Source organism: Erythranthe guttata, chromosome 8 (genome assembly GCF_056151865.1).
Source record: "Erythranthe guttata isolate IM_541 chromosome 8, IM_541, whole genome shotgun sequence".
Classification (NCBI taxonomy): Eukaryota; Viridiplantae; Streptophyta; class Magnoliopsida; order Lamiales; family Phrymaceae; genus Erythranthe; species Erythranthe guttata.
The window spans coordinates 23,459,176-23,483,710 of record NC_142540.1 but is presented as its reverse complement, the minus strand read 5'-3'; the positions used below and the strand labels follow the sequence as shown (position 1 = coordinate 23,483,710).

At 33.4% G+C, this 24,535-nt stretch overlaps 2 protein-coding genes across 3 annotated transcripts; both read right to left on the bottom strand.

Moving 5' to 3' along the window:
* Nucleotides 1–437: 437 nt before the first annotated feature.
* Nucleotides 438–2,094, bottom strand: LOC105965128 (aspartic proteinase PCS1). The gene has a single exon (XM_012989648.2). The coding sequence runs from the start codon at nt 1,917–1,919 to the stop codon at nt 579–581; it is 1,341 nt and encodes a 446-aa protein (XP_012845102.2). The 5' UTR covers nt 1,920–2,094; the 3' UTR covers nt 438–578.
* Nucleotides 2,095–16,168: 14,074 nt separating this feature from the next.
* LOC105965181 (Tetratricopeptide repeat (TPR)-like superfamily protein) lies at nt 16,169–23,068 on the bottom strand. 2 transcript variants are annotated; one of them, XM_012989705.2, is made up of 18 exons: nt 22,719–23,068; nt 21,837–21,932; nt 21,119–21,294; nt 20,921–21,025; nt 20,714–20,814; nt 20,152–20,230; nt 20,006–20,017; nt 19,851–19,916; nt 19,633–19,701; nt 19,481–19,537; nt 19,035–19,112; nt 18,853–18,950; nt 18,720–18,765; nt 18,510–18,637; nt 18,034–18,142; nt 16,951–17,013; nt 16,768–16,827; nt 16,169–16,583 (listed from the first exon to the last, which is right to left on the bottom strand). In XM_012989705.2, the coding sequence occupies exons 1-18, from the start codon at nt 22,810–22,812 to the stop codon at nt 16,398–16,400; spliced, it is 1,623 nt and encodes a 540-aa protein (XP_012845159.2). In that variant the 5' UTR covers nt 22,813–23,068; the 3' UTR covers nt 16,169–16,397. The 2 variants fall into 2 exon arrangements, with proteins under 2 accessions (XP_012845159.2, XP_088678571.1); XM_088822445.1 differs by lacking the exons at nt 16,169–16,583; nt 16,768–16,827; nt 16,951–17,013; nt 18,034–18,142 and adding an exon at nt 18,294–18,426.
* Between the last annotated feature and the right edge of the window lie 1,467 nt (nt 23,069–24,535).

Here is a 24,535-nt window from a genome sequence, read left to right as displayed (position 1 = left end):
CATGTGCAAAATATATAATTAAAAGTATTAATTCTATGTATTTCATCGAATATAACATAACATCTGGGTGAAAATTTCAGACCGAATAAATTGAAATTTGACACATTTGTGAAAGAAGAAAAATCAAAAGTAAAATACTAATTCTATTTTCGATCCAAAAAAATGGAAAAAAATCGAAAATAAAAAAAATACTTGTTCCAAGATTGATTATTTCCTAACTAAAATAAACAAAAACGAGGAATTTCATTTCTTTGCTCATCTACAATATAAAATAAATAATAACGTTCATATTATAAAGTGTAGTTTTTGAAAAAAAAAAATAGAATTTTCAAAATTATTTTTGGAAATTAAAATTTAATCGAAACTCATAATTTCATACAAATACTCCAATTTAGATCCAGAAAGCTCGGAAATAATGGAAATTGGAATTTTCGTACTAAATCGAAAATTTAGTTCCAATTTATTTGAAAAGAATAATATTTATCTCAATATATTATACACCAAAATCTCTTAATTATATTCTATAAACTAACTTAAAAACTAGTTTAAAAAAAAAAAAAAAAAAAAAAAAAAGATTATTACATAGATCTACTACAATCCGCCACTCCGAATCCCACTCTCCGATTGGTCAAATCAAATTCCACCCAATGATTTTTCTGATGAAAGTTCCCAATTATATTACTCGATACACCGAGCGCTTCCGACCGTCCGATCGCGACGCAGTGGATCCCACCTCCCACGTGGTCCAAAACCCTCTCCTTGCTGATCAATATCTCCACGCGCTTTTCGAACTCAAACGCCATATCGCCGATCGACCGTCCGATCTCGATCGCGGCGGCGCCGCCGTCGAAGCACATATCCAACGCGCCGCCGTAGGCGTACCCCTTCTTCATTCTTTTACCTACTTTCCTCACGACTTCTTCCCTCACCTTAGCGTAGGCGGCGTCCACCAGAAACGTGTACTGCGTGCCGGAATCTATCATCGTCTGGCCAGAGCCGCCGGCGTCCGGCCGGAAAACCGCCTGAGATATGTTCAGCCTCGCCCCTCCGATTTTGACGCCAGTCAACCCCACGGTGTAGGCGAGGGGGTCGAAATTGGGGCTGCGTTGACTTTTTGGGAAAGTCAACAGGTTGATGTACCGGAAGGTACGAGAATGTGGGTTTTGACCCAAGTAAAACGTGCCGGTGGGGTTAATTACCTTATTGCCCCGGCGTTGTCTGGTCGGTACGCAGTAGGAGAATCTCGGCACCTTGGCCTGTGAAATGAACGACAGCCGGCCGAGGTTCATTCCCAAAATACCCTCGGCCTCGCCCGGCTCGGCGGCGCAGCCGAGGATCAGGGGAGGGGTAGTTCGGGAATTCGGGAAAGTGATTTTTTCTCTGACGAGATTGCCCTCGGCGAGGGTCCCGTCGGCGTAGAAGTAGGAGTAGTGGCAGAGGCGGTTCTGGTCGCAGGTTGTCGGGAGGGTAAAATCGGGAATTCGCGGCTTGCAGATGGGGTGGCTGCAAGGGAGTGTGGAGAAGGAGGAGGAGAGGGAGGGGTCGAACGACGACGCCGGCGGCGGCGGCGGCGGTCGGGGTGATTTCCGGTGGCACTGAATCCACGACAGCTGGCTGCCGGTGTCGAGAACCATCTGCTGAGACTGCGGCGGGGTTCCGATGGGGAGAGAGACTATCAGGGCCATCGAGTACCTGAAAGGTGACCTGTAGTTGTAACCAAACGGCGGCGGCGCCGCCGTCTGGTTAGAAGGCGGCGATACGGCTAGAGAAGAAAGAATATTCGCCCTGGATGCTTCGGACAGAACCGCCGAGGTTAGAGGGAAGGAGAGAGAAAATGTTTTTCCTTCAACTGAAGAAGAAGAGTTGATGAATAGCATGAAAAGAAGAAGAAAGATGGAATTGCAGCTGCAGGACGCCATTTTCTTGAAGAATGGAAGTTTTAGAGAGAGAGAGTGATGAGAGAGAGAGAGAGAATGAAGAAGAAGAAGAATGGGGTGGGGGTGTTAAAAAGGGAAGAACGCGGTTTTTTCAGGTTCGTCATAATTTGGAATGGTTGAATCTAATAAACACCAATAAGCTACTTAGCTTCTACTACAGTTATCTTAACACACTTTTTTTACGAGTAACATTTGTTGGTGTGGCCTATCACGTGCCAATTTTGCTCTCTTTCTTTTATTATTATTATTATTATTTAATTCAACCTACATTATCATGTGTTGTTAAATAAGGAGTTTATATTTATGATTTAACCAAATAATTGTAAACGTTCTTTTGTAGGGTAATTAGCACTTAAACCACCTTTCGTTACAAGTTTTTTGCAGATGATATCCATGTGCTCGTAATATCAGCACATAAACCCATCGTGGTTGATGGAGGTTAGCTTCCGTTAGTTTTGTAGATGACCCCCTTGTGCTTTTATTTTTGCAGATGAATCCCTTGAAGTTTGACACATGCTGTTAAGTTTGACGAGAAAACTAACGGAAGCTACCCACATAAACCACAGAGGGGGTTATGTGCTGATATTGCGAGCACATGGCGGATCATCTGCAAAAGCTTGTAACCACAGGGGGATTATGTGCTATTTAGTCTTCTTTTTTATTGACAATATAATTAGTTGTCGCTCTAATTAAGTGCACTGAATAAACTACAACTAGTATATTAGCTTGTAACTTATATGAAATATGTAAATCCATATTTGGTTTACAATGTTCACGAGCTTGACCTACCAAGTGTTGATAGGATGATTCGAACTCATGTCAAATAATTTGCACACTCTTGTTCCATCAACTAGGTCACTCATTGCATTAACTTAGATCGTTGGGTAAACTTTATACTTGTGCAATAATTCAAACTGTATAAGAGGTGTAAACTGCAAATGACAAACTTTATATGAGGAATCCCATCTAAAAATGGTTGTAAAGGGGAATCAAACTCTGATTGTAAGACGTCGTTCTTCCCTTGTGATGATACTAGAGATAGATCATCTGATATAGTTGAGGTAGGATGAGCTGAAAGAGTAAAGTGGATCACTGGCTCACGAGCTTGATTGTCGCGACATATCTGTCGATCAGAGAATATGTAAACTAAGTCGGGAGTTGATCCGGCGGAAACTGCTCCGACGCTCAGTTCGGGCTGAAATTGAGCCCAAACTTTATTTAAAGATGATTGCCTCCATTATAGTGGTATTCAAAAGTGAATTTGTGGTCCAATAGATTAAAAAACTGTAGGCTCATTGAGTTGACCCAATTAAGCATATCACTTTAATTTACCAATTAATTGATGATATTGTTATGAGATTGAATGAAAATATTGATCGGTAGAACTGTTAAAACTGATTATCAACTTTAACGATTTTTTTTAAGATTGATTATCATATGAAATATAATTGATTATAATTTTATTAGGCGTTGATATATTCATATATGATTATAGATAAACTTAATATGTATTTTTTCTAATATTCATAAAATGCTCTACAATATAACTTCATTAATATTGCATATTAACCATGGAGTTGACCAAATATATCATATTAACCTCTGTTTTCATAGTTTTTTGAATAAATATCTTCTGGCAATGATCGCGCACGTCTTTGGCGTTTTTTTTTTCTGAATTTTTTTTCAACCGGTTAACCGCTATTGACCTCTGGTCTCTATTGTTGACTTTTTTTTCTTTTGAAACATTTTTTTCTGTCTAAACTATTGTGTTAACAGCAAAATTATTGTGAGACAGTAATATTGAATGCAAAACAATAATATAACTAATATTATTGTCCCAAACAGTAATATTACTGCCAGAGACAATAAGTTATATTACGGTCGGAGACAACAAAATTACAGGCCACGACAATAAAATTAATTAATGCAGTAAAATTATTGTATCGAACTGTCTCAGAGAGTAATATTGTTGTCTATTACAACAATATTACTGTTTGAGACGGTAATATTGCCGGCCAATGAAAATAATTTATTATTTTCTTTTTTAAAATTTAAAAGAAAATAAAAAATAAAAAAAATCAACACACCGAAGACCAGCGGTCAAAATTGGAATATGGGTCAAAAATAAGTTAATTGGGCTAAATCGACATATAAATCATAAAATTGGAACTGAATTAGAGTTTCAATAAGTTAGGAATAATTTGAATATATATAAAAGAATTTTTCTTATTTGTAAATGGAATGTCCATTTTTCAATTAAGTGCTCTTGTCAATGCACTCTTTGCAAGTTACCCTAAAATATACATAATTTCATATAAGTTTTATTTTAGCATTATTTTTATTGGCTGTTGTTAGTCACACTCTACTCTAGAAAGGAAGAGTGAACTCATGTTAATTGATTTCAAATTATCAGTAAACTGCCGAAAATTAGTGAATAAACTAGTATTTCACCCGTGCGTTGCACGGATGTCAGTTTTGAATTGAGACAATAATAATAATACGAAAACAACTATCTCTTTATAAAACACGAATGCAAGTAAAACAAAATGGAAGGAAATAAAAAAAACATAAACTTTATCCCTTAATTTTGAGTTGTAACATGTGAAATTTAATTAAATATTACAAAGAAGAAAACGCGGAGCGCGCAAAACACGATATGAAGATTAAGTGAAATTATTTTAAACAGATGGTATAAATCTATTTCGTGGAATGCAATCTACTACACCATGTCAATCTTCTACAAAATAACTAACTTAACAACAAACACGGTAGCAGAGAAGTAACACAATAGATATTCAAATTAAATAACCTGCAAGTTTATTACAAATGACGTTAAATTAGTGATGCACATTACTCAAACAACAATACAACTTATAAATATTACAAAAGAGATACGATGTATACGTCATTATTGATACCAATGCTGATACCAATACGGATACCAATACTGATACCAATATTGATACTAATATCGATACTAATACTGATACTAATTAATATCGATACTAATACTAATACTAATACTAATACTAATACTAATACTAATACAAATAGTAATACTAATACTAATACTAATATACTGATACCGATACTATTACTAATCGTAATCCTACAAATACTAATACGAATACCAATACTAATGATACCAATATTAATATTAATATTAATACTAATGCTAATGCTAATACTAATACTAATACTAATACTAATACTAATACTAATATTAATATTAATATTAATACTGATATTGATACTGATATTCGTACTGATGCTCGTACTAATACTCATACTTATATTGATACTGATATTAATATTAATAGTAATACTAATACTAATACTGACACTAAGACTAATATAATACCAATACTCATACCCATACTGATACTACTGCTAATACTAACAATAAGACTAATATTAATATTAATACTAATAATATTTCTAATACTAATACTAATACAAATACTAATACTAATATCAATACTAATGTTAATAATGATACATACTAATATCAATGCTAATGCTAATACTAATACTAATATTGATATTGATACCGATATTCGTACTGATACTCGTACTAATACTCATACTCATACTGTGATATTATACTAATACTAATACTAATAGTAATACCAATACTAATACTAATACTAATACTAATACTAATACTAATACTAATACTAATACTAATACTAATACTAATATTAATACTAATACCAATACCAATACCAATAATAATACTAATACCAATACCAATAATACTACTAATAATAGTACTAATAATAATACTAATAATAATATTGATACTGATACTGATACTGATACTTATACTGATACTGATATTGATATTAATACTAATACTAATACTAATACTAATACTAATACTAATACTAATACGCATACTAATACTGATACTCCTATTAATATTAATGCTATTACCAATACTATGTTAATATGCTAATCCTAATATTCTGATGTATACTAATGCTAATGCTAATATGAATATGATAATCCTAATGCTGATGTTAATCATTATTGTAATCCTAATATTATCCAAATTTTTATCTTATTCATAATCTTATTCCTAACACTAATCATAATTATATCCTTATCCTAATCTTAATTATAATCATAATCTTAATCCTAATACTAATCATAATCCTAATACTAATACTAATAGTAGTACTAATCATAATATTAATACAATCCTATACTAATATTAATCATAATCATAATCCTAATCCTAATACTAATACTAATTCTAATTTTATATTAATCATAATTATAATTTGAATCGGAGTCCTAATATTAATACTAATACAAAAACATATATTCAATATATTAGAAATTAATATTTAATTATGTTATCAAATTGACATTAATATTTTTTTTTCAATATTATCAGTGTATAAGCAAATATTAACACATAGAAAGAACAATAATCTTGGATAAATTGCAAAAATCACCCTAAACTTAGGATAAATTACGAAAAGCCCCCACATGTCGGTAATTACAGAGACACCCTAATGTTTGTTTATGTCTTACATGATCTCCTTATGGTGTGATTTTTATGGAATCTTTTTTATTCCATGTAATATCCTAGAAAATGTGGATTCTACCCCTGCAACGTGACATTTCTTTTATCCTATTGTTTAAATAAAAAAATTACCCACATGTAGGGGTGAGCAAGTCGAACCCATCAACACGCTACACCCGTCAAACCCGTGAAAAACCGCCCCGTTGGGACCGGACGGATAGATTCATCCAAAGGATTGGGTCCTAAAATGGTGAAGAACCGTGGGTTTTGGTCTTAGATGGGTTCAATTTTTTTTAATACCCGTGAAACCCGTCCCTCCCCGCCATACAAAACGACGTCGTTTTGCTTACATTTTATAGTATAATAAATTAATAGTATTAATGAATAAATAAAGTATCTCTAGTGTATCAAATACATAAATCAACTAAACTATAATTGTGGAAGTAATAGCTTTAAAGATTAGGCTTTTGAGATCCTACACCGGGTGAAATACACCGGGTAGATCTCTACCATTCATATACACACAAACACACACACACACACCCACATTGGTATGTGTAGATCAACGGTAAAAAATCACCTGGTGTAACCTTCACCGGGTGTAGGATAGATAAAACCTAAAAATTATGAAAATCCCTAAGAAAATGTTGGAAAAACGATATATACAACGGTCAACACACGGCAGAAAAAAAAAGGAAGAAAATGGTGTTGAATGGAGCTGAATAGCGTTGGTTATGCTTGAAAAGGCTGTATTTATTTTATTAAATTTTATCTTTTAAGTTATGAATTAGTTACTTTTAGTTTTATAGTATTTTTTTATTTTCTCTTGACATTTACATTATTTATGTTTGGTTTGAATTTAAGATTTTAGGTTATTCATTTTAGTTTCTAATTATTCTCTCATAAAACTTATAAATTATATATATAAAAAAAAATAGTTTAGACGATAACGGGTTTCGACCCCTGAAGGTTGGGTCCTACTACAAACCCACCATGGACCCGTCTATCGTAAACCCGTTAAAAACCCACAAGTTTGGTTCTTCAAAATTAAGAACCGTTGTTTGACGGGACGAGGGCGGGTTTTGATAGAACCCGCGGGTTTATGTCCCGCGCACACCCCTACCCACATGGGAGGTAATGGTAATACTAAAAAATTGTGAATGTGTTATTTAAGAAGAATAAATATTTCGTGTAAAGTCCCCGAAAAGATAAATATCAAAATTAAATATTAAATATCAAATAAATATTTGCAAACTCATTTTGATACTTTTGGGGATGAAATTGCTCTAAATATGTACCTAATAATATATATCGGTGTTATAGTGGAATATAGTATATAGTACATACGATCATTATATATCTTAAACATACCAATTGATATTTTTAATCTTTGGTATTAAATAAAGCGAATAAACTAATTTAATACCAAAAATTTAGAATAACATTGTTATGTTTTGAAATATATAAAATAGGTTTGTTTATTTGTTATCAGTTGATTAAACTTAACTTTTATTATTCAATTTATTAGTATTATGAGAAGTTTTTTTTTAATTAGTATATAATTAGAAGTGTCAAAACAGTTATAAATTATTACTTTTATTATTCAATTTATTAGTATTGTGAGAAGTTTTTTTTTAATTAGTATATAATTAGAAGTGTCAAATCAGTTATAAAAGTTTTTGTCAGTGCATCAATGAATAGAATAGAAAAATTAAAACATTAACATGAAATTCATTTTCAATATGGTAAAAAAATTGGTAGTTTATTGTACACACCGCGGGAGAAAAAGACAGTGTGGATTACCGCAATATAGTAAATTCAAACATGTATTTTTTTTATATACATATAATACTAATATATAATAAATTAGGAAAAAAGAAAAGACATATTCTTTCATCATGGTCATATATATAAAATATATAAAACCAAATTATTTAACCTACAATATTTTTTAAAATCCATATCCAACTTTATGAATTAACATACAAAATTTCTGTTACAACACAGTCATGCAATTATAATGACTGCCATTTAAAATTTTAAAATAAATAGACAACGACCATATAAGAAATGTGAATTTAAATTTCACGAATCACAACAGTAATAATGGACACAAATCATGTCATGCAATTCACATAACATTGTTTATATTAATTGTAGATAATTAAATAAGTGTTATATATATATATATATATATATATATATATATATATATATATATATATATATATATATATATATATATATATATATATATATATATATATATATATATATATATATATATATATATATATATATATATATATATATATATATATATATATATATATATATATGCAAGTAAACATAAATTTAAGGATTACACTTATATATTCAAATGACGAAAATGACATATTAAAACATCGTTCACTAAAATAAAGTGAAATAAAATAATTCAAAATTAACACAGAATGTTACTATTTATAAATACAAAAGGATACACAAAAATTAAAAACATGTTATGAATCAAATGTGAATGAATGTAAAAACTGAAATTGGAAAAAAATAAGTAAAACAAATTACGATAATCATTAAAAAAAAATTCAAGCAATAGAACAATGAAACGATATAGGTAAGAAAAAAGAAAAGAAGCACTCACTCATACATTTATTTTGAATAAAATAGAATAATGTGATGATTGATGGTATTGTACAGTTTATTTATATAGTCCTGTTTGCACGATGAAAAAAGAAACTACAAATTGAATATGGTAATGTTATCAATAACATTAAAAGAAATATATATGGACACATTTTTTAATTTGAAATTATTGGAAAATAATTAAAAATCCGGTGAAAAAAAAAGAGAGGAATAAAATGGAACAAAAAATCCGGAAAATAATATGGTAAATAAAAGTCAATAAAGTCTATTATGAGAAATGGACATATGACTTCCTTATTGGTAAGATTTGATGATCATTTTTATAATTAATGAGAGATGGATTAATGGTAATACTACCTAATTATGTAAATGACGTGGAATGTAAATAATAGAAATTGATGACATGTTTTTTTATATTTATTTCCACCAATCAAATTGACACATAGGATGAAATTGGGGACATGTCACATAATGAAATTGACAAATGTCAATCAATTAGGCATGCAATTCAACTTTTATATATTATATAGATTAGTTGAAAATTGATAATGAACTTCTTAAATTTAAATATTACAATTATTTCTAATAATCTAATTATCACTATATAGTTTCTTGTTAAACATAAACTATCGTATCCCTACATATTCATATGTATCTATAGTTAATTTTAAATAAAATATAAAATTCTTATGATTTATTATTGGCTATAGTTACAAGTTGTGTATTTAGTAAATAATTTTCAAACTTAATTTGTGTTTAACTATTGTACCATTTACAATTGTTAAACACAAATTAAGTTTAATTTATTGTTTTTGGATAAATTAAAAATTATTTACTAGATACACAAATTGTAGTGGACTAGTGGGTATGCCATATGTATATGGGTGGTAACTATATACAATTTTTTATTTAATTATATATATATATATATATATATATATATATATATATATATATATATATATATATATATATATATATATATATATATATATATATATATATATATATATATTTATATTTTTTTGAGGAATATTTATGAAGATATTGATACAATTTAAAACCTTTTTTTCTGGACTATATCACATCTCATAGTTGCATGCGGTCCACAGTGAGGAATGGTTCATTAAAGAATATTTGTTGAAACGTTGTCGTATAGTCTGAATTTCTACCAAACTATAAATTGTATTTAATTCAATAAGAAAAAGTTTAATCAATTTGAAGACTATATGCCAACTGAAATCAGTGGAAAGTATGGGTTTTCATAAATTTTTAATATCGACTCCTACATTGAACTAACAATTTATGGGTTAAATATTTTAAATATAAATATTTTTCTTCAACTAATTTTCTTGAAGCTAATATATATATATATATATATATATATATATATATATATATATATATATATATATATATATATATATATATATATATATATATATATATATATATATATATATATATATATATTTTGATATGCCTAATTGGGCCAACCCAATGGGCCTACAATTTCTTTACCTACTGGGCTACGAGCCCAATATCGAAGACTAATATCACCGAGGCCCAAACACCTTCAAGTAAGGCTTGGGCCCAACAAAGCAAACCCAACCCAATAAACGACATATAAATAGAGGTTTTACTCATTTTATTAAGGTACGTCCTATTAACTGAGCAATACTACCAACTGTATTCTCTGGACTATTTCTATGATCAGCACGTCTGACTTGAGCGTCGGAGGGGTTTCCGCCGGATCAACCCCCGGCTTAGTTCATGTGTTCTATGATCGCAGGTACCTCAGGATCATCAAGTTGTCAAGCTATTGATCTGCTTTGCTCTCCCAGTTCATTTTCTACACTACCCCAGGTGATCTAAGTAATTAGCATCATCATTTTGGCGCCGTCTGTGGGAACGATGCAAACCAGATCACGTAGCCAACAAGATCCTCCTGAGGCGTCTGCTCGGAGAGAAAATGACACAGCTAACAACCTCCCACCTCGTGGAGGCTCTGGCTTGCCACCTCCTCCACGTCCCATGGATCCGCCTCGCGAGGTTCAGGTGATCCCCCCTCGGGACCCACCACTCGCCGATCCATCACTCCCTGCTCCTCGAATGGTTCAAATAACCGAGGATGCGCTTAAACGCATGATAGCAGAAGCTTCAACTCGCGCTGCCACAGAGGCCGTGATCTAATATATCGCCACGATGGGAGCAAATGCTCCCAACGCGATACCAGCACCTGCTCCACATGTGGAGCCACCTATGGCACCACCGCCATCGACTCCCTGGGGGTTTACATCGCCCCCTAAATATTTTGCTCGCCAAGGGTTATCGACTCCCTGGGGGTTTACATCGCCCCCTAAATATTTTGCTCGCCAAGGGTTATCGACTCCCTGGGGGTTTACATCGCCCCCAAAATATTTCGTTCGCCAAGGGTTATCGACTCCCTGGGGGCCTACAACTGCCCCCAAAATATTTCGTTCGCCAAGGGTTGTCGACTCCCTGGGGGTTCACAATGCCCCCAAAACATTTCATTCGCCATGGGTCATTGACTCTCTGGGGGTCTACTTCCGCCCCCTCGAACGGTTCAGATAACCGAAGAGGACCTTCAGCATAGGATCGCCGAACCTTCAACAAGATCAACTTCTACTAGCTCCTTTAACGGTTCAGATAACCGATAAGGACCTTTAGCGTATAATCGCGGAAGCTTCAACTTGTGCTACCACTGAAGCAGTGGCACCATACATCGTCATAGCAGGAGCCAACGCTCCTCCTCGTGAGGCCCCACTGGGTCCTCAACATGATCAATTTCTATTTACTTCTCGAACGGTTCAGATAACCGAAGAAGACCTTCAGCGTATGATCACGGAAGATTCAACTCGTGCTGCCACTGAATCAGTGGCACCATAAATCGCCAAGGTTGGGCATCTCACCCCAGTGGTTCGTGATCGCCTCATCCTAAATGGGGGGCCATCCCATCCTAAAGTTGGGCATCTCATCTCAAGGGTGGTACATCCACTTACCTTTCAACCCCAAGGGGTCTCACATCCCATCAAGTGTTTCACGTCCCTACTTCAAAAACAGAAAAAAGGGTCTGACGCGCACGCGCGAACCAATGGCACAACCGTGCGCATCCACCTCAGACCATAGGTCTCGAACGCCTCATCCTACAGTGGGAAATTATCCCCATCCTAAGGTTGGGCATGACCCTTACCTCTCAACCCTAAGGGGGTGCACATCCCATCTCAAGGAACGAAGATAATCTCCATACTAAAAAAAATAGAACATCCCCAAGGGGTGCACATCCCATCTCAAGGAACGAGGATAATCTCCCTACTCAAAAAATAGAACATCCCCAAGGGGGCGCACATCCCATCTCAAGGAACGAGAATAATCTCTCTGCTTAAAAAATAGAACATCCCCAAGAGGGGTGCACATCCCATCTCAAGGAACGAGGATTATCTCCCTACTCAAAAAATAAAACATCCCCAAGGGGGTGAATATCAACCAAATAAAAAAAAAAAAAAAAATATTAATGGGGGTGCGCGCAAGCACGCGCGCGCGCTTTCCAAGGCGCCCTTGGACTGCGCGCTCCCATTAAATGGCACGGAACTTTCACCGCCCTCCACCAAATTGCGCGTAGATTTTGACTCGCTTCACCAAATCGCACGAGAATTTCAACGCGCTCCACCAAATTGCGCGAGCTCTTTAACGCACCTACCAAATTGCGTTCGCTATCTAATGGAAAATAAAAATAAAAAATTTTATTTCTCCACGCCATGCCAACGATTAACGCAAGACTACAGCACCGATCTACTCTCAATACGATCCGGTAGCCCTTTCGAGTTTGTTCCCACATCGTCTCGAGAGTGGGGGGCTTGCGAGACAACTCCCACGAGGAGCCAACTCCCTCGGTTCTACGAAACCATAGCGAGATAACTCCCACGAGGAAACCACTCGCTCCGTCCTATAACCCGTTGCGAGGTAACTCCCACGAGGAGCCAACTCCCTCGGGTCTCATAACCACAACGAGATAACTCCCACGAGGAGACCACTCGCTCCGTCCCGCAAATTGCAGCGATACAACTCCCACGAGGAGCAAACTCGCCCGGTCCTACAACCCGCAGCGAGACAACTCCCATGAGGAGCCAACTCGCTCGGTACTATAACCCGTTGAGAGGCAACTCCCACGAGGAGCCAACTCCCTCGGATCTACGAAACCACAACGAGATAACTCCCACGAGGAGCAAACTCGCTCTGTCCCACATCCCGCAGCGAGACAACTCCCACGAGGAGCCAACTCGCTCGGTACTACGAACCCTCAGCGAAATAACTCCCACGAGGAGCCAACTAATTTTTCTTGAAGCTAACTAATTTTTCTTCAACTAATTTTCTTGAAGCTAATATATATATATATATATATATATATATATATATATATATATATATATATATATATATATATATATATATATTAAAAAATGATAATGCAGATGATGAAAATATTGAGGACAACTAAGAAAAAATGTACAGGGGTAGTTTTGGAATAAGAAAAAGCAAAGATGTATCCACAAGGATGAAATAATAGGTGGACCTAGTCCCAATTATTTAGCATATAATCTCAAATTGTCCCATTTAAAATTCCTCACAATAATTTAAAACATAACTCAAAATGATATATATTTAACATTAAATTTGTTGCAAAATAAATCCATCCAAAACAAAGACAAAATGAAACATATTACTAGTAAATTTGTCGCAATGTTATATGAACTCTAAATTTGTTCGAATGAATGAATTCATTCTATAATAAATTGACTTAATATCACTCTGCACCCTTGAAATGTAGTATTTTGGTAGTTTGCACCCTTCAAAAAAACTAATAGTATTTTGCACTTTCGAAATACAATAAATCAGTCATAATACACCCTAAATTAAATATTTAAAATTTAATGAGAGCAATTTCATATTTTGTTGGTTTTTTTTTTTATTTCTAGGGTGAAAAATAACAAATTAAATTATTATTTTTTTTTGTATCCAACCTAATTTCGAGTGCACAAAGTGCAAGAAAACAAAAATCATGCCGAAATATATATATATATATATATATATATATATATATATATATATATATATATATATATATATATATATATATATATATATATATATACTTTCTCATTAAATTATTCGTTTGATGGATCTTTTATTGTAACTCGTAAATATATTTATTACAGATCTTTGAAAAAAAATATAATTTTCTAATAACTTGAACATAATAGTTGGAGGATTTTTTTTTTTTCCTTTCAAATATCTTTTATATGATAAAAATATAAATTTTAAATATGTTGATGAAAAATGTATTTTTTTTTAGTTTATAGTTTCGAAAGGATTAATAAATATAGAAATTTTGATTTGACATTCTAAGAAATACCACTAAAAATATTAAATTATCTTCGTTAGTTTTAACAATTCATTTGAGGTGCATTATGCATGATTAATTATAGTTTGAGAGTACAAAATGCTACTAATTTTTTTCGATGGTGCAAAGTGCGAAACACCTATATTTCGAGAAATGAAATTAAGACATAATAAATTTGTAATTATAAGCTTTCAATTTGAGTAAGTTTTTGAGTCATTGTAGTTTATCCGCGTTTATTAGGAGTAGCCAGCTGCATTATTTTGTCCGAAGCCCACTCCACGCGCTTTGTGTTGATTATGAATAAAGAGATTTATTATTAACATAAATAGTAATAAAACAATAAACAATTGTCCCTTGTGGTCCTAATTTCCTAATTTCATTTTATGACTGAAAATGATTGCACAATATTGAGTCTACAACTCACCAATTGTACTTGCCATATGTTTATTGTCATACTGTAGTGTACCAATTCACCGTACAATAGAACTTCGATAAATTAATAATTTCGGTTAAATAGTAATTTTCTTTCAATCCCGACTCGATAAAAAACATATTACATTATATTAGTTTAATAATTTAATATTTCGCTAAATTAATGGAATGACTATATAACAATATATTAAGACAGAAAATTGTAATTACTTAAGTAAAAAGATTCTTTTATTTTTTCTTACAAATTTTTTGGTTGTAGCATCTATAGATCTTCCTTCGGTTTATTCTACATCAATATACAAAATTATTTATTTACAAGGAAAAGAAAAAAAAATCCAACTTTTAAATCCACTATACTAATTCAAAAGGTAGATCAAAATAAAATTTAATTTTCTGAAATTTGTTATTAGTCATTCATCCAAAAAAATAAGGATAAATCCCTTATTTTTGAGAAATTACATTCAACCCCTGTAGTTTGTAAATATCTTACATCCACCCCTATAAAAGGGTGTCAATGTAAGAAATCTACAAATTACAAGGGGTGGATGTAATTATGAAAACATGTGGGGTTTGTTTTGTAAATCGACCTTATCTCAGGGGTGGTTGTAATTTAAGAAGAAAATAATTTCAATTTTGTCAATCCAAACGAATCTTTAATGTATTTCAGATTACGGGATGTGATAAACGTCGTTCGAGCTTTAATAATACCGTTTCGACTTCAAACGTGATTTTGATAATTTTTTAGTCCAAATTTTGCAAAACCCGAAAAATAGGATTTGTAGTATTCTGAGTTAGTTTTCTAATCCAACTTGAATCACCAAAATTGGATGTCGGACAAGAAATATACACATGAATCAATGGATATTGCCCACAACTTTAATGTATTGAGGTATATAAAATTCAAAATGTGACTCATTCATGCATAATTTTGTCATACGGCATCCAATCTAGCGGATTTAAGTTGAATTAGAAAACTAACCCAAATGACTACAGTTTTCGTGTTTCGAATTTTGTCAAAATCAAAATAAAAATATGTCAAAATTAGGTTCGAAGCCAAAACGGTATTAGTAAAATTTAAACGACATTTAACATTACAGATTACAAATACCGCTTCACATTTGTTTTTATTTTCATCCCCAAGAAGGTGCGATCTGCACAATTAAAACAAAATTTTAATAAACGGAAAATAAAAAAAAATAAAAATAAAGTGACCGAGTCTCCGAATTTTATTATTTGCAATACTAGTTAATTTAATGTTACATCAGATGAAGTCCACACCGGGTGCCGATGGTACATTACAGTTTACCATACTAACAAAAGTCACTAAATTATCTAATAAAATGTAGCCAAAAAAAAAAAAAAAAAAAAAGATAAATGCGGATTTCGGGTTTTATTTCGACGAAAGAAATTGACTTTCACAGAACTCAATTCAACTTCGGGTTTTTCCAGCCTTCGATATTTCACCTTCAACGCGCCGAATTTCGTCCTTAATATCTTTCGCCGCACCTATTTCACTTGTCAAGCCATTGCACAACAGATAATCGAGGCGCCTTAAACACGACAGATACTCGGCTTTTACTTGAGGAGAATCGGATATTGAATGTTGATCTCCAAACTGAACAAAAATAGAAAAATAATTCAGGCCAGGTCTAGAATTTTCGAATTTTGCTATGTGACCAACATAAAATCGATTTCATGAGAACCGAGTAAATTCACAACGTGCATTAATCGAGGTAGTTTGATATTCACAAAAAATAATTCAATAGTATTTCATTAATCGAGGCGCATTTTAAATTTACCTCTTTAAAAGTAGAAATGCATTGTCGAAGAGCTGCATCAGCCTCAGCTGGAATATACTCCTGTTTCGGAAAAGACGCATAAAAACATATCTTACAGCATCAGAGCCGATTCAGAAAACAAATGGTTAAATTACATTCCCGAGAAAAAAACTATACGGTGCACGAAAAATAATAAATACGGACCCTCGAGCCGAGAAATTCCAGTTTCATGATCTCCAGTGACCCAAGAGCATTGAGTGATTGTAGCTACAAAGAACAAAATTAGTATAAATCAGATAAAGATTCTGTCATATAAATATTAGTAGGATTTGATGACAATCGACGTTAGTCAATGCAACGCTTTGACCAATTAATCCAAGTCATCGATAAACAAATGTATCCACTTATACTTATTTAGTACGCTTCACGAGTATGCTATTTTAGAATGAAATGAACCAAAAATAGACAAGGATAAAACCGAAAAGAAGAATGAGAGATTTTATATTAGTACATTAAAAAAGGGTAAATTACGTTCACCTCCTGAGGTAAGGGCAAATTACGAAAAAACCCCAAATGTTTGGGTAATTACAACCACCCGTCAACTATGAATCTTTTTTCCACATCCACCCTTGCGGTGTCAAATTTAGTAGAATCTTCTAGATTATGTGGAATATTCTCCAGTTTGTACCCGTTTTACCTCATTCGAGCTCCATATTTTGAAACAAGATGATTATAAGATGTGTTTCTTGGCTCGTAAATATCAGATTGTGGTGCATCAGAATCTGCATTTTTGCACAAAACGAGTACAAACTAGAGAACATTCCACGAAATCCAGAAGATTACGTTGAATTTGACACCCTAAGGGTGGACGTGTAAGCAGATTCATAGTTGAGGGGATGGTTGTAATTACTCAAACAAGAGGGGGTTTTTTCGTAATTTAACCTTAGCTCAGGGGTGGCCGTAATTTACCCTAAAAACAAAGACGTCGCTTTCACATAGATAACAAATTTTACTTGATAATACTTAAAAATAACGCAAAAATAGCCCCGATTGTTTGGAAATAGACACAAAATCTAAGCATAACAAGTGGTAAAACCAATGGAACCATCAAAATCGAAGCTTTACAGTAAAACATTTATTGACGATTTTGTTAGAGGTTGTATACATGCACGACATCTGGTATAAAACAGCGTTAGTATAGTTGTATAAGAAAAAATCAACGTAAGTGTTGTATAGCGAATTGATCGATTTTTAAGTATGATTTCTGAGAGATAAAGCAAAACTAACTAGTATAAGGGCTGTTGATTGCGCATCTTTGCCCGTTTTTCTGGGTCCTCTAATCGGCTCTCTGTTTCCTTTCTTTTCCAAAAGTCGAACAAGAACTCGTCGAGCTACCCTGTGAAGATATTAATTCAACTTCAAAATTCAAAATGAAGTACAGCCCAGATCAACTTAAAGGAATACATAAATGAACTTTAATTATTATTATTTAAATTTTTATATTAGCATTTTAATATTTAATATTATTATATATTATTTAAATTAAAAATAATATATATAAATTAAAAAAAAAAAAGATAAAAAAAAAAAAGTAGGCTCGCGAGCTCACTAACTAAGAAAAAGCTCAAGCTCGAGCTCGAGTTCGAGCATTTGTCGAGCCGGCTCAGCTCATTTACACCCCTACAACAAATATTTAAAATGTAAAAACAATCTATGAAGAGACAGAATTTGGTAAATAAACGATCCGCGTAATCTAATCTAACCTTATTGAACTGTGCAAAAGATTTTTGGCGATATCAAGCTCCGCCATAGCTCGAGAACTGTCCGTCTTCATTAGCTGGTTGGAGACGAGCATCTTTACTCGAGCAATGTAAAGCATGTTGGCAGCATTCTATTCGACGGGAATAAATAGTTACTGTAAGCATATATTGTTACGAGTGTAACGAATTTGACAGGAACCCAATCATATAAACCTGAATATGCTCGTCGGGGAGTAAGTTTTTCCGAGCATCTAGACATCTGAAACACGAGAATAATACGTGTCGTTTTTTCATGCGGATTCTTTTTCGTCATTTAGTGCTTATTAAAATGAATTAATGTACCTACCTCTCTAACAGTTCTTCTGCTTCGTTTAATCTACCTGCTGTTTCGAGGGTCAATGCAAGTCGTTCAGCTACAACAACAGTATCCAACGATTTCCATCCCTACGTAATACGATAAAGCATTAACATCGATTATCGCAGTTAATCCCCACGGAGAGAATTACGAAATGCAAAAAACGAGAAAACCTTCGATAATTCCATCGTGTGCAGAATCTTTCTCAATAAAATCTCAGCCTCGGCAAATCGATTGGATTTAGTGTACATCTACAGTCAGTAGGAAGAAAATAATATTATAATACGTTTTGGCTCTAACAATCGCTTTAAATTATGGGTAAATTACGGCCACCCCCTGAGGTAAGGTCAAATTACGAAAAAACCCCTCTTGTTTGGGTAATTACAACCAACCCCCTCAAATATGAATCTTCTTACATGTCCACCCTTACGGGTGTTCTAATAACGGTGGACGTGTAAGAAGATTCATATACTGAAGGCGATGGTTGTAATTACCCAAACATGAGGGGTTTTTTCGTAATTTAACCTTACCTCAGGGGTGGCCGTAATTTACCCTTAAATTATATTGATTGCGAACGCTGTTGCAAATTTCAAATGGCTGTGAATACGGGAACGACAACCTGAACAAGATATTGCATTCTTCTGACGCATAGAATAGATTCTCCTTGGCCGGCAGCCTACGTATTCGACGCAAAGCAGTAAGCAAAAAAATATATATTTCGATTAATACCGAAAACTACCGTGCATTCATTTTGATAGAAATTCGGCGGACCTCGAGTATTCGTATAGAATCCGCAATTAGATCCTCGGAATCTTTCTCTTTCCCTTGGAGATACAAAACCTGTACGTTACAAATACTTACGAAGTTACTTCAGAAATATCGTTCCAAAAATTAATTCTAAAATTACGACTAATAATCATGGGTTTGTTCTAAAATTACGAGAAAATTCAGAAGAAAAAAAAAATCGGGGATTAGCTTTGCGGACTTACGGTCCCTAGATGGTACATAGTATCGGCATAGTCGGTGTGCGCTTCTCCTAATACACGGCGCTTTATCTGACCAATCAGAAAACGGTAGTACCAGAAGTTTGTTTCCGTTGAATAACCGAAGAAGATAGAAGTGTGACGTAATGACAGATACAAACCTTCATAGCACGCTGTCAGAAAATTGGTCGAAAGAAAAAAATATGGAATCGTCAATAGATGAACGAAGTAACGGGGCAAAAGATTCCATTTGACGCGCGTAAAGAACAAAAGTGTAAGTATTGCGTGTGCATTGTAATCGGTTTACCTCATAGCAGACACGAGCATCTTCCAATTTACGCTGTACGAGGTAGAATTGACCGAGATTGTGAAGGGCAGCCCCAACTCTGCAACATTAGACGAAACGAAATTTCTAAAATATCAAATAAAAAATGAGTAAATTCGAATCAAGATATCCTAGAATTTTAGTTTGATGTAAACGAGAGAAACTCGAAACTGCAGCTTACAATATATAAACACTCGATCTCAATACTATAGCTCTCGTTTTTTGACTCAGTAAGCTCCGGTTTTGACTCAACACAGAGCATTAATGAAAAATTGAACTTCATCAATTTAAACGAGACGGTATTTTTTTAGCGGGAAATCGATGGTGAATTTTTTTTTAAAGACATCCAAACAATAAAATAGGAATCGCAAATTTGCAATAGACGAGCACTGTGAAATTACAGTTAATTATATACTATGGTAAAATAATACCAACAGTTCGTCGCACAAAAGTTTTACTGCCATTTCATACAGAACGGCTGCAATTACGTTTTTACCCCCTTCAGAAAGTTATGCAACTGTCGTCATCCAAACACGTATTTTACCTTACGTCGTCTGTTCCGAAATGCTCCTCTAGTATATTAATGGCCTCGACGTACAACGGTTCCGCACTCGCAAAGTCCTTCTTCACTCGGAAGAGTTCAGCCTGCAAAAAGACGAACACGAAAAATGTAGCAAAGAATTAATAAATCGATTAAAAAAAAAATCCCGTCTCCACTAATGTAGCGGATAAAGATTGGTTAGAGAAGTACCAGGTTATTACACGCAGATGCAACATGAGGATCTCGTTCTCCAAAGCCTTCTTTAGCTTCTTGTAGTGCAGATCGGAAAAATATTTCAGCTTGCTCGATGTTTCCCTACACGATATGAATAGTCGACTATCAATATAAAGATCGAAATAATATCGTACACAAATGGAACTGTACGGAAATGGATCGCAACCCACTTGCCTGGGAAAAATAATCCCTTCCGTTATCGGTAAAAACTCTCCATTTAGATGTATGCTCGTTCGATATCATTGATGCATCCTCGATTTTACGAAAGCCACTAGAGCCATTTTCGGAACTTGATCCAGTCGAAACATCTTCTGCCAATGAAGGCGTGGAACACGTCCCGAGAATAATCGCTGCATAAAGAAAATATTGAACAATCGACGACTCGTAATACCCGAAGAAATTACGATGAAAGATACCGGCTCGACAAATGCTCGAGCTCGAGCTTTCTGACAAGCCGAGCTTGAGCTTTTCCTTAGTTGTTCGTGATTTCGCGAGCCTAGTATTTATTTTTATTTTTAATTTAAATAATATAAAATAGTATTATACTAATATAAGAATTACATACAAAATTAGGTTAATTCCTTCACCACCGAGTCAATATCGAGTAGCTTCGAAGTCGCTCGTTTCCAATTTTCATAGTTTGACTCATTAGGTTAGGTTAATTTCCCTACAATTAGCACCGAGTCTTGAGATTACATTATCTATCAAATTTCCTGGTTGAAACGATTTTTTTAAATACTCGTAAATTACTCAATTCCAACGTCTCCAGTTCACTTTCATACATCGACTGCTTTTACCAGCTTTATCTTCTTATCAACTTGTTGTCGAATCAACACATAAACGTAATAAAAATAAATATATGGCTTATTAACCTAAGACGTAAAGTACATACCAGCTTGTCCAGAAAGAATAACCCATTGAAATACTTCACGTCGGTGATTACTCGACGAATGGCCTCCAAAATCGTATTTGGAAACTATCAACTTTCCTGGAAATAAAACAATATCGGCTCAGAAATCACCATATAAAATAAACTAAGGCCTTGTTTGGTTGCCGATATAAGATTAGCCAAGATATGATTAAATAATCTAATGAAAAACCCAATTATTTTATCGGACCCCAGGGCGTCCAACAAAAAAACACTCTAAAAGGCAAGAAGGCAAGATAAGTTACGGGTCGACCCGGTAAGTTATTGGAGATACCAAACATCAAACAAAGTCCAATTATTTTAGTTAATAATGGCTAATCTACCCAACCAAACGAGGCCTAAAATAATGACTAAAAGACACAGTGAATTCTATTTGAAAATGAACGAACAATCCGACACAAAATCTTTAAAATAAAACAATCCGATATCAAACGAAAAATGCAGGACGTGTTTGTGTCGTAAATGCACCGTCAACTGCATCAAACACTACTAATGCAAGACTAACATAATTCTAGGTACGCGATGTAAAACCATTTCATCGGTTGTAGCATCTACGAATCTCAAGTTATATACACGGAAGGAATAATCAATCAAATCGATGAAATATTTCGAATGCACAATGAAGAAACGGAAAGTAACCATCTCATAACACGGTTATTGAGATCCTATGCGCGGTGATTATTAACCGTTGATGCGATGAAATAACTTCCCACTAAGCACACATACACATGTGGGTGTTTGTGATTATGTGCAGATGAAGGTTAATAATCACCTGATGTATTTCACCAAAAACGACACCAAATTTGTAATGGGTGTTTGCCATTAAATACTGTGTGAAAAGCTTACCTGCGATTGGGCAAGAATTGTAGGGTTTGATACGCATCGGAGCAGAATTTAGTAGCTCCTTACACAATTTAGAAACTGCTTGTCGGAAAGACATCTCTTTGTTTTTTTCTGGATTAATCAAAGTTAAATTCCTGAGCTAAGATCGGAGTTCAGAAGAATCAGAATCTGGATGAATTTTCAAAGCCAAAAACCCTGAACCCTGATATTATTTTCCAATTTTGGTGGCTATTTTCTTCAAAACAAAAATGGAATTTGGTGGGTTTTTCTTGATTGAACTTCTTGCATAAAATGGGTAAACAATATAAAACCCCGAATGTTAAGGAAAACCTGTGTCAAATCTCCTATGTTTTTTTTCTGGATTTTATGCAAGTTTTTTATAACAGGATTTGGTACAACACAATGAGGACTAGGCAAAATTAATATCTTCATTTAAAATTCAAATTATTTTCTTAAATTAAGTCGAATATATCTATTAATTTGAAATATGAAAACTAAGAAAATGATACTCGAGATGGAAGTTGGAACGAATTCTCAAATTATTTATGTTTTTTTCACATATAATTAATCAAGAATAAATTATAAAAATATATAATAATTCTAATAAAATAATTATATAATTTTAAAAACTCAAAATTCATACATTAATAAATTATATTATATAAAAATTGATTTAAAAAAAATATATTCACCACACCTAATATATTTTTATTTTTTATATTGTAACTGAATAAATGTATTCAGCTTAATTTCAGAAAAAATATGAAATTTAAATAAATAGATTATTTTTTACATAAAATCACCTTGTATTGTAGAAAATATGCACTAAATCCCCCTTAGTTGTGAAAAAAATTGCATAAAATCCCCTCTATAGTTAACGGCGTTAACATTTAACGCAATAGGGGATTTCGTGAAAGTAGAATAGAACACAAGGAGGTTTTATGCAAGAAAAAAACACATAGGGGGATTTGATGCAGGTTTTCCTTAACACACGGGGGTTTTTGTGTTGTTTACACGGCATAATAATTAGCACATTGTTGTATGGAAGAAAAATACAGTTTTACAGTTTTAGTCCCTAACATTAGCACCGATTTCATATTTGGTCCCTCATGTTCACAAAAAACACATTTAGTCCCCATGTTTCAAAAAATCAACACTTTTAGTCATTTCCGTTAAAACTAACGGAATCAAGCCTATGCCCCTCAATGACTTAACTGGCAAACTAACGGTAAATTGACGGAAATGACAAAAAACGTTAAATTATTGAAACATGAGGGACTAAATGTGTTTTTTGTGAATAAAGGGGATCAAATGTGAAAATGGTGCAAACTTGAGGGATGAAAATGTAATTTTCCCAACAAAAAATAAATAAATGAAAGGGGCTCTTTGAGGAAACCCCTCATTACTTCTTTTAATACAGAGAAACCCAAAATATTTCTCTCCATTTGAGAAAAGCCCATACCCATTTCTAGCCATTATTTTTTTCCAATTTTGTCCCCGCCCACCACATCATCAATGCACCACGCGCTAGTCATCAACATTTTTTTTTTCTGTATCAGTTTTATTACTCGACTATGAAGCATAGTCGATTAAAAAATTAACTTTTTTTTTATTTTTTTTCTATATCAGATATATTAATCGACTATGATGAAGCATAGTCGATTAAGAATCTGCTACTATAATAACAAATCACAATTGCAGAAAAATGCAAAATCAACTATATTTTACAAAAGCAAAAAATATAAGAACATTATAATTGATTTATACAATTAGAATCAATGAAACAAAAAATTCAAAAAAATAAAAAATTGGAGTCGATC